At 44.4% G+C, this 11,987-nt stretch overlaps 1 protein-coding gene across 1 annotated transcript; it reads right to left on the reverse strand.

Moving 5' to 3' along the window:
• Positions 1-1,290: 1,290 nt before the first annotated feature.
• c2cd4a (C2 calcium dependent domain containing 4A) lies at positions 1,291-2,658 on the reverse strand (the record flags this gene model as incomplete). Its single annotated transcript, XM_080842745.1, has 1 exon — positions 1,291-2,658. One exon carries the CDS (start codon positions 2,656-2,658, stop codon positions 1,291-1,293), a length of 1,368 nt encoding a protein of 455 aa, XP_080698871.1.
• Between the last annotated feature and the right edge of the window lie 9,329 nt (positions 2,659-11,987).

Consider the following 11,987-nt stretch of genomic DNA (forward strand, 5'->3'; position numbering starts at 1 on the left):
ACCTTTGGTTGGCTGGAGCTCACAAAGCAGACACTGGACTGGTCAGAATTCAAAAAACGCCACCAGCTGATTTGATGAGAATGGTTGAGCCAGGTTTCAGGTTACCATGGATATCTTTAATCCCTCCAAAGGTCAGGAGGAAACAACAGGCTTAGAGGTAAGGGGAGAGTCTGTCTCAATCCAGCGACAGAGGAAGGCATGTTTATCATTAAGCCAACCGTCCAACTGAAACCAGTTCACACAGCCATCACAGAGACTGTATCTGCCAGCATTCCAGCTGGTGCATCATTAAAATGAATCAATCATTAAAAAAGAGGAAGTGATGTAAGTTTTGCAGTGGGAACATTTTGCTCTTACGATTTTAAGACAGAACAGTTAATTAGAATGGACAAATAGAATAGAAAATCATCTGAACTCCTATTATTTCTAGACAATACCACAGTGCCAAGGCACTGAGAATGCAACATGCAATGTTGGTAATTTTGTGTCATTATACAGAAAAAAGCCTTACAGAACTCTTTATAGGAGTTTACTTATGTATTCTGTGCTTATATCTTTCTGTACACAGCCCATCATCTCTTGGTGACATTAGTTACTATAAGATAAGATAGCAGTGAACACTGGGAAGGGTTTCCATTGAAAAACCATCTATGTAGTCTGATGGCTGCCTATAACCCTTCCCTTTCGTATGAAGGTCAGATGTAACATCCCAGATCCAGAAAGAAGTGAGTGCCTGGGATGGTGCCAAGGCACATGTTAAATTAACTCCAAATGACTTTTGAGCTACCTAAAAACCCTAATCAAAACTGTTTGATTGTAGCTGTAACTATCTACTGACTTTAGTGCAACAATCTGGTAAGACAACATAGCAGTCACCCATTTAACCTGACCTTGGTCAGATTGTTAAATTGCAATTGCCAGTAGCAATCTCTCCTTTGTGAACGTTTAGTTTTAGTTAAATACCTGTATGTTGATTTACTGTCAAATGAATTAAAATTTTAGATTACTGGGCTTTTTATATGTAAACAGCATGAAAAAATGATTTCCAAGAGAATTCCATTCATTACTCAGGTGTTTTGGTTGAATGTGTGAGTTCTTGATTTCAATCTACATTCAGACTAGGTAATACCTCATCAGAAAGAAAAATATGGCAAGCGGGTGTTTTTCTCTTTTTCACATTTTTTATTAGAAAACAAATCATCACAATGTAAAAAAGTAAATAAATAGCCATTTTCATATTACAAAGATAATAAATAATAACAATTCAAGAACATGGACATTAGTCTTATATTACACATTAATGATGCTGGTGACTGGGAGCTCACAGTCACCCAGGATATAGTCTCTCTTCATGGTGGACATTTTATTGACCACTTTAAAGCGCAGCGACCACAGAGACAAGTCCTCCTCCGAGACCCCGTCGAAGAAGAAGTCCTCGTTGAAGATGGGGTTCCGGCTCTTTCTGATGACCGTGCTGCGCTGCTTCTGGACCTTTCCGGGCACCAGCGAGATGCTCACGCTGCAGTTGATGCTCTTGGGGTCCACGGCGATCGAGTAGAGTCCCTCTGCGCTGATGAGGCGCACGCGGAGGCGCTGGTTCTCCGGGCAGTACTCCGCCGAGAGGCGCAGCACGCCGTCCCTGCCCACCGACACCAGGCTCTCCTTCATCACGCGCTCACGCTGCAGCACAAGGTCCATAGGGAAGATGGCGGGGGGCGCCAGGCCGTAGCCACATGAAATGGGCTCCACCAGGCCCTCAGACGCCCTCCTCAGCACGTTGGGGCTGTTGTCCGTGGAGCTGCTCTCGTCCGTGGAGAGTGAGTTGTTCCTGGAGACGGCCGTCTTGCGGATGTTGCGGTACAGCAGCCGCTCGTGGCTCAGAGCCTTGAAGAGGGAGCACTTGGGCGGGCAGCGGGGCAGCAGCGGCGAGCTGAAGGGGGAGGACTCTGTGGAGGAGGTGGTGTCACTGTCCAGCGTGCCCTGCCTGTTGAGGGTGAACCCCCTGGGGGAGAGCCTCGTGGTCAGGCTGTTCAGGCTGAAGTGGGGCGAGGTCGGGGAGGAGGGGGAGCTGGAGGTGGAGGATGTGCTCCTGGGGGAGTACGTGTTGGACCTGCTCCGGGGCAGCACCAAGGGGACCCCGTTTGTGCTGGGGTCATTGTGGAACAAAGACTCCTTCCTGCGGGTGTGTGGGCTCTCCAGGAGCGTGCAAAACCCGTAGCAGGTCTGGGCTTTGGCCAGGTGGGGCAGTGAGAGAGCTGCCTGGCTCTGGGGGTCCGCGTTGGTGGTCTCCTCATCGCTGAAGGCGTCATAAGGTCCATCGTCCACACTCTCCACCTGGATGATGTGGGCAACCAGCTCCCGTCCAGGAGCCTCCCTCTTGGGGCTGCCTCTATCACAGGTAGGTATTCTCATGATGGCGGCCACCTTGCACTGCTCCACACCCTTCGCCTCCACGGTCGACGGGATCTTCGGAGGGATGCAGAATTTAGGGATGGTGTCCGGGGTGATGATGTTGGGACACAGCAAGACCTTCTTGGGCTTCTCTGCGGAGTGCTTGTCACCGAACATGATGTCCCCGATTCTGAAGGTGTACTCCGAGACCGGCAGGGGCAGGTTGGTTCTCTCCACCGACACACGGATCTTCTCTACCATCCACATGAGCTTACAGTGATAGACCAGCTTTGGAACTGTGGAACAAAAGAGAGAGGGATTTTCAGTATACACAATATTCACAGTCAAACATGGCAAACAGGCACAATACCTGACAGAACTGAATATTTCTTTAAAAAAAAGTATAAACTCTTATATAAACTCCATACATTCTTAACATATTGCCATATGTTAGGTGAAACAGGATAAACTCTCAGAAATAGTAATTTGTGCTGTAACAGCACCAGGTTACTGTATGTTGATGCTCACCTTAATATGCAGCTGTATGAGCCTTAAAGAGTTTTAGATTTAATCCACCACTGAACATCCGATGCACAGTCAGCACAGCTGTTCCACAGCATCAGTTCAGGTCTTAAGTGTGACGACTGAGGCTCTCTCTTGAACAGCAGGGTTACAGTCTCTCCTCCGTGACCACACCGGCTTTTCTGAGACTCCTCCTGCATGCAACAAGTGTTTTTATATTTGCCCAGCAGAGTGGGTGGAGCCCCAGGAGCCTCCTGCATCTGGATAGGTCCCTCCCTGTTTCCCCCCGGCTCTCCATTTCCATGGAGATGACCAGGCAGTAACATTGCAATCAGGCAAAGTAAAGGCCAGTCCGATAAGCAAACTGCTGTCAAATCCAACAAATGCGTTTGATAAAACGGTAAATGTGTTAGTTGGTTTGTTTGATTTTCCGTTCATGTTGATGAGGAAAGGAGCTGACAGATATCCACAGATATCTATAGGTAGCTGTGTCAGCGTTTCTAAGGAGGGAGGGAGGGGTGGCTTAGGGAATGCATGATGTAACTGATATAACTGCCTTTTAAGAATGTAGGTCAAAAATGAAGAATGTAGGTCAATGCCTAAAACATATGGATGGGAGTACCATAAAACTTCCAAGGTTTGGCATTGTGCCATAAACCTTATCAGAGTTGCTAACTTTCAAGGCTGACTTGGCATGAAAATCGGTGAGATTGACAAATATTGACCGAAACAGGTGTATTTATTTGTAGTGAGATCGATTGAAGTTTTTTTCTTGCCATCGTGAGACAGGATATGAAAACGTGCCTCGTGCCCCGTGCCTTCTCAAGGTTGGGCATTGTTTGCCTTGTGACATCCACATAATCTGAACCGAGAAGGCCTTGGTCCCATTTTTTACATTTTTAAATATTTAACTTGGATTTAATATAAGAATGTGGAATATGAATGCACACACTCACAGATACTCACACAGAGAATTGTTTGAGAGATGGAAGTAAGAACGTCACAGATTTTATTTATGACTAATACACTGAATCATTGATAGAGATTTACAAAAGACAAACAAAGTCATCTGTGTGACGTATATATCACTAATGAGACTAATATTGCTCTGAGAGGGGCCCCTGGGAGATGGTTTTTAAATTAAATGAAGTTTATTAAACACAGAGTGGAGTTTAGCAGTTTCGGAAAAGGTTTCGTTCTTCAATAAGACCAACATTCAGAATGGATGTTAGAAAACACTTTAAAATCTTAATCATTATCATCCATCATTTTAACTTCACACTGCTTCACTGCATCCTTTGCCAACAGAATGAGGTAAATGCTAACGAGCCTGAGGCTGGAGTTTTCTCAGGGACCTCACCGCACGTCTCAAGGGCACACTCTTGTGGTAGAAAAAGGAAAGCCACACGAACGACGAGTCCCTTAACACCACATATGGCATATAAAACCTACTCAACCATGACAGCTTCTTAAATGGCTGCTTATTGTAAAATAAAACAAACCAATCATAAAAAAACCTGCCTCAATAAAAGATTCCTGTTCTCACCCACACTCCGTTAAGCTTGTGATATTAAGCCGTCTGCTGTGCTACGAGCAGGCAGGTCCCATGCTGAATGTGTCAATTAGTGAAGTCTGACATCACCTTGCAGTTTTTGTCTGAAAGCATTATTGTAAAATCATGGTCAAAGTTCAAGTGGAGTATTTCTGCTGCTCTTGGGAAGAACATTGTTCACCCTCTTTTCAGGTTATACATAAGGCATAATGGTGTTTGTCTCAACATGGCTGTATGTACAATCAAAGGGGTTTTCTAAGAATCTCTTTCCAAAGACCTACTCAATCAGGTAAGTGCAGTTTCATTAGCAGTAGGTTCTATTGCGGAGCCACATATATTTTTATGTAGGAGGAGGGATTGAGAATAAAGGCTTTGAGTCAACAGCCTTCTTTTACTCTCATTCTTCTTACACAGGCATCTGAGGATTTCCCATCAGGCTCCTCAAACAGGTCTACTTATTATAATTTGTGTCAGAACTGATTAGGTTTTTTCTTGTTTATAACTTATGTGGGGTCGAGACTCCCTTGACCAGTTGTTTCACTAAATGCAAATGACCCCTGACCTACTAAACCTCATCATAAGTTTCCATGAAAGAGGATCCTGTGACTAGAGGTCAGATTTACACATGACCTTTTTTTTCTCTGCACAAATGATTCATGTATGCTCTGGTATGTCATTTCAAAGGAGAACGGGATAAAGAAAGAGAGAGAGAGAGAGAGAGAGAGAGAGAGAGAGAGAGAGCGAGAGAGAGAGAGAGAGAGAGAGAGAGAGAGAGAAAGGAGAGGTGAGGGAGAGAAAGAAGATACATTAAACCAACGACTTTTATAATTTCGTCTTGCTAAACATGACAGAAGGAAGGGTTTTGAGGGAAGGTACAATTACTGTCTATTGCCACTAGAGGACAGCATTTGAACATTTATAACACAAAGCCCTGTGTGATTTACATTACGATTTTAGCTGAGTGCAGCGTGCATTGAATTTACATGTTCAAATGCATTACCCTTACAAATCCACTGCAAGCCTGGTTGAGACAGCAAAACATGTCCTACGGTATGCATTCATCATATCAGGGTAAGTGTGTGCCTAACGACAAAATTAACTAATTGGGATTAGTGTCACACTCAATAAAATATTTTTTTTTGTTACCTGGCTTAATGAAGTGTAGTATTTTAGTTATCAAATCATGGTTTATCACATGATTTCCACTCTCTCTCTCTCTCTCTCTGTCTCTTAATTTGTCTCTCTTTCTTTCACATAAAGCCACTGCTCTGACCCACTTGCCTTTATAGCCAGTATGGTTAACAATTCCATAGAATTTGCATCTGCATCTAAGAATAGACAGAAAATGCACGGAGTGTTTTAGAAGAGAGAGAGAGAAAGAGAGAGAGAGAGAGAGAGAGAGAGAAAGAGAGACAGAGAGAGAGAGAGAAACAGAGATGTAAATAGAATTGAACCAAATTTCATTCAACTGATAATTTGTAATATTCATAATAATCATGACAGTTAAGTGTAAACTGTAAGCTCATGACAGTTCTTGGCTTGATGTGTCTCTCACAGGGGACAATATACACCTTAACATTAACGCACTCAAAGAGAGGGGGGGAGAGACATGTAATTCCAGTCCACTTGTAATTTAGAAACGGCTGTCTACTGTACTGCGACCCACCTTCAAGGTTAAAGTGTTTCAATGAGGGACACAGTAGAGACATAGACAAGCAGACACCAACAAGTACACAAGGACGTAAAGTGGTCATCCCAGAAAGCATGTGACGCTGGAACATATCTACAAGATTTGCTTCGGATCAAAGGCTGGTCTGACCATTCAGCAATAAGCTACTATAAACAACCTCACTGCAATCAGGCTGTATTATGAACACGAAGCTAATAACGTTATTGGTTGAATGCCTCTATGATCCATATAAACCATTTATATTTATGAGCAGTCTTTTGTTCTGTTTAGTGCAGCAGCCTACAGCCTATGTACTAAGCCTACATGTCAGTAAGTGTAGGATACCTTCTGGGATATAGATAATGTGTCACTGCCAGAGTATATCTGTTTTGCTGGAACAGTAGTTTCAAAGGTTTTAAAACTAGTCTGAAATTAGCTTGGCTCTGAACAAACATAATGTTTACACACAGGAGTGGTGCAAATTCTGATGTTCAAGGAGAGTTTTTTTTAAAGGCTAAATGTGTTCAAATGATAGAGCAAACACTAGACATGATACTATGGTGGGGTTAGTTATTGTTGAGCTCCAACACATTACATAATCTTTTAAAGAATCAATTCTGACCTACTGTTTATTTTCAAAGGCACTCTGATATTAGTAAATCAGACTGCCGTTTGAACCTTCCTTCCATTGCTGCAGGGGAGAGCCTGCGTATCACAGGCGAGGGTTTAATGAAATATATACCCTACCCGATTTTGAAGATGTCAGGGCATCTGGCCTATTGACTTTGCTGTGTGCATAAATTAATTGCTTTGGTAAGTGTATTGGTTGTGGAGCCTACGCTGTTCCTCCAAAGAGGAGGGAGGAGCTTCGCGACATAGAGGCAGAACTGCAGACCGCTGCCTGAACATCAAGTCATCACCCATGCACCAGAGTAGTGGATTTCAGGTAGGAATTACAATCTTCTACCGGCTCTTTTGGACACGTTTCCCCCACTGTCGTCGACTATTCTTGTCGATATTGCACTGTAGGCTAACGAAACAGAGAATGGTTCGTCTGGTGTTCTTAGTCAACCCGTTTTTGCACCGATGGTCATAGCGATACACGCAGTCGGTGTGCTCCCTGGATTGGAGCGAATGAATGGGTTTGGTCTCCAGCAGCAGCCTCTTGTAAAATCTGTTCTGGTGCTTTAATTCGGTTACCACCTAGTAAGGCTTTTTGTTACTAAACGAGCCATCTGCAATTGTTACAGACATGTTATTTGCATTTTGCCTGTTGATTCATTTCTCATCGATCGCGGCTAGGTTAACAAGAAACTGTGGCTTGTTGCTAAATTAAAAACAGAGGACGTGGTTATAACGTTACCCCCTGTTGAAGTCATACTTTATGAGGACCAAGTACTCGGACAGCTCTTTGAAGTACTGATGAAACCTCGTCGATGTCTAGGAACATGGTTGGGAATGACCAGAATAAAACCAATGGATGCCAAGTTCGGCAAGATAGACGACTAATTCGCTACATTGATGTATGTTTTGATCCTCTGAAGAAAACGGCAGCCTCTATCATAGAAAATCGCTGGGGTCATTGGTAAAGGCGAAATTTGTAGCCGCCATATTTTAATGCTATGTCCCATAACATCCACATTGTTAGTTGTCTATCAGATAGTCTATGTCCTTATAATTAGTGTAGCATCCCAGCTATTCGCATGTTATTCCATGTATTTAGTCGCGAGTGGAAATTCGGGGTAGGCTATATTCTAGTGTCCTCCTTACCGTATCCTTTCCTCCGCCTACTGGAGTGGACATAAACACGTGCTTAATTATTAATAGCCTATATCAATGTCGACCCATTCCGTATCTTAACAGTCCTATGCTTAACCTCAACTGTACCGTTATGATGAGGTCCAAATGTAGCCTGTAGTACCGCGATTGTGGCTTTATTGCAAACTCGCATATTTACCATCAGCATAGGATACACACGCCTCTGCATGGCGGACGCCCTTGTTTTCTAATTACATCTGATAGATCATATGAACAGATCAAACAGATGCTGCTAACTAGTGCAGTTGAGTCAGGCGAAATGCAAAACAACTTTTGCAGCTTTGGCAGGTTTAGGCTGACATACAGTCACCTAAACATACAGCACGAGCCGTGAGCTGTCGCAGAGGTATCACTCCGATAGATGCTATAGTTGCAATAGACAATGAAAGAATGACGAGTTCGGATTAGTGACATGAATCCTTGAACATGTCAAATCCGAGGAAATTAAGCCCTCGGTTGATACAGCCGCTAGGTTTTTACGCTGTTTTCCCCAAGCTGCGCACACGATTGCTGCCACACCCCTCGAGAAATAAGCATCCGAGGCCCGTCGCGGACGAATGAAACGCGTTTGAGGGAGAAATGTGCGAGTCGATTGAGAAGTCCCGTCTCCTCTGTCAGTAACCTGAGGCCGCTGAACGCTAGAATGGAATAATCGTTGAGAGATATTTCCCTCCTGTTTTAACGAGACATTTTTGGCGACAAGAGGACCCTTAGCTTTAATGCGATCAATAGTAGGTACTTGATTTAATAAGTCCAGCCAATTAATGCCGGGGCGAAGTGAAATCAGGGAGGAGGATTTCACCTTCGATCTTTCCCAGGGACAGTTGCACCGGCAATGCCTTTAATCTAGTTTAATGAAGAGGTTCTTATGAAACGTAATCCTGTGTATCATTGGTCCCCTCTGTAGGTAACTTCAGAATCTGATGTTTATTGCAGGAGACCTCAAGTAGGTGGACTCTAATGAAGTCAGATGTACAATGTTCTGACTTGAGGAGTTGACAAGTTCTGCCCAATGAACACTTGGACAGTAGGCTGTTTTAAGAGGTGAGGCTCAGTCAAACAGTTCCACAAACCGAGAAAGATTCTCATCAAACAAAAGAACGGGACCATGCAAAGTTCTGTGAGACCAATGTACTGAGCATGCAGCCCGCTGTAAGGCGAGCAGGAAGTCAGCTGCAGAGTATGACCGGAAGAGACAGATGTTGACATTGTTCTTGTTCTGTAGTGAGCGCTTTTGGCAGCTTGATGTGCTTAGGTAAAAGTTCCATATCAGCTGTTTTTTCTCTCCAAAATACAGATGGACAGGCACTGATGTATATCATGTTGCTGTTATTGGGAGAAGGAAATATGGTGTTTGTTATCTTTGCATGTATGAGCAACGTCCATTATTTTAATTTGCTTTCACTTGCTTTCTCCCGGCTCACCTCTCTGGTCTCTGCCCATAATGATTATGGTGGATATTTGCTTTAACACCCTTAGCCATGCCATGATTCTTACCCATGATAACATATAGAGCCTAGAAACCCAGGTTCAGGGTTGAAGTTGCAGTAACTCCATTCACACACATGACTGGGATGTTCTGCTCCACCGGGCACTGGGGCAGAAGCTCTTTAGTATTCTCTAGTACTGGGGGTGACTGTCACTCAAACCCCCCTAAAGCCCAGTGAAGTCTGCCTTGACATGTGCCAGAAGTGATAAAGGCAGATGACATGAAAAGATCCAGTGGGAGTTTCGATATGAATTCTTCATACGCTGCAGTTGCATGATGGGTAGCTCTGCTAAGCTTGGCCCAGAGGCATGTGGGAGAGATGACTTTGCCTTTTAATTCCGTTGCCTGGTAGGCAGGAAATCATAAGTTTCGGTTCAAAGGTCCGTCATCCAAATTTGTCATTTAGTCTTATTTGACCTTTGCCTGGTTCTGATTTCTGAGAATCAGAGAGAGAGAGTGAGGAAGGAGTCTTTTTCCAGTCTGGCTCTTTCTTTTTTAAACTGATGGCTGTATGCCCATGTGTGGTATCACACTTGGCTGGCGTCCAAACTCGTCCACGTGGTAACGTTCATACCCACACCCTTAAAGTAAGGGGGAAGAGGGGCGTTGGGGGTCACCAAACTAACATTAATCCTCCTAGCTTGTCCCTCACCAAACGAAGAACATGATGACCCCTACCTCCCCCACCCCCCCTCAAGCTGAGCAGCGTCTCTCCACCCACTCGCCCATATGCAGGGTTATAATTAGCCCGCAGCCTAGCGAGTGTCACAGGCCTAGATGCGGCAGTTCTCTTGCCAACAGCAACTGATAAAATCCTACGGTTCCGCTGACATGCTCCGCTAGCGAAATGCCAAGTGCTGCGAAGTGGGGTGTAGAATTATCTGTTTCCTGATATTACCTCAACAAAGATTAGAATAGGTGGTATCAGAATCAGCCATCGAATTAGTCTACAGCCTCACCCCTCCCTCGGTGCCCCCACCTGATATGTTCACATGTGCTCAAGAGAGTCAGGGGATACTGCCAGATCCGCTTTCTTTTGCAATTCAAATCTGGGAATGGCTGCAGACCAGATAATGCTCACAATTGTTGCTCATTCCTAGATGGACTTTTGTTCAACTCTTTTGAATATGCAGCAGAATATGAGACTATGTAAATGCTCTGGCTGGGCTTCACTGGATTCTCTGTGTGTGTGGAGAATGAATGGCCTGCTATGGGCTGTGAGGTTGTGTCTGATTGCCTCAGTGGTTGCGTCACTTGGCATGGCTGGGTGTTTGTGCTGTGCTTTCCTGAAACTCACAGGGGTGTGTGTGTGTGTGTGTGTGTGTGTGTGAGAGGAATGGACAGACATTGCTCATGAACACGCATGCGAATCAGATGTGTGGCATTAATTCTTGTTAACCACTGCTCCTCGACCCTTGCTTTTCATAGCCTCCAAAATGGGGTGTGAATTCTCTACTCTCTAACGGCATGCCTTCGTTTCAGAGACATAATTGGGTTTTGTAGTTTAAAAAAACAAAAACTGGAATCACTGCCGTCTGCACACAGCAAAGCGTCCTCGTCTCCATGAAGTATCAGGGCAGTGTAGGGATGATGACTTCAATTAAAGGCATTAAGAATATGACCATGCTGGTTGAAAATGTTGTGAATCTAAATCTTACTTTTGGACTTTTGTGTGTAAACACATGTTAACTTGACCGCTACTCTACCCCATGAACGGTCCTGTGTGTGTAACCTACACTGATAGGCCTAACGCACTGGGGTGAGGATGCCCCTGACAGGCCCTGAGGAAGCGCTGGCGCTCATCAGAGGGTGTCTGGGATGCGTTCAGAGGATGGGTGGAATGCCCTTCCCTTTGTGGCAGAGCCGCTCGACACCGTGGAGGTCAGGCCATAGTGCGGTTCATCCAGCCTGGACGTCCTCCAGTTCACGCTGCTCTGTTTCACCTGCCTCGACCGTTGCTTCAGCAATTTTTCATATCCCCCCACCCCACTTTTTAAACACGTGTCTAGTCAAACTCTTGAGAGCTCAGTAGTACGTAATATGATAAGGTAATTACAGTAAGTGATATCGGCTTACCTCTTATTGTAATTTCCATTCATTATTCTCGGAGAGCTTGAGTAATTAAAATGAACCTCCTCTAAATGTGTTGGACATTGTCTTTCCCTGGTTGAAAGCTGGCCTTTAAGGAGGGCCATTATCGAAATGACTTGGATTACGTGAAGCCATCAAGTCATGTATTTTAGCAAGTCCCCCGTGTCCACAGCGCTGTCTCTGAGAATGTTTCGTGTTCAACATAAGGCGGTTATTGTTTTGGTCTGAACTGCAAAACGAAATGACAGCTGGCTGATTGGATAGGCTTTGAATCCTTAATTGACGTGCTTGTGGCATTTGCTCGGGGTATTCTCACAATGCCTGTACTCAGCCTTGGCATCGCATCAGTTTTATCTTGTGTTGACAATTGCGACCATATACTTCGCATTAGATTTTATTCCGTCAGTTTCTTGTTTCTGTTGCCTTTTGAGGTCAGGGGCACCAATGTGCAGTGT

Source organism: Sprattus sprattus (assembly GCF_963457725.1).
Source record: "Sprattus sprattus genome assembly, chromosome: 7".
In the NCBI taxonomy this organism is placed as follows: Eukaryota; Metazoa; Chordata; class Actinopteri; order Clupeiformes; family Clupeidae; genus Sprattus; species Sprattus sprattus.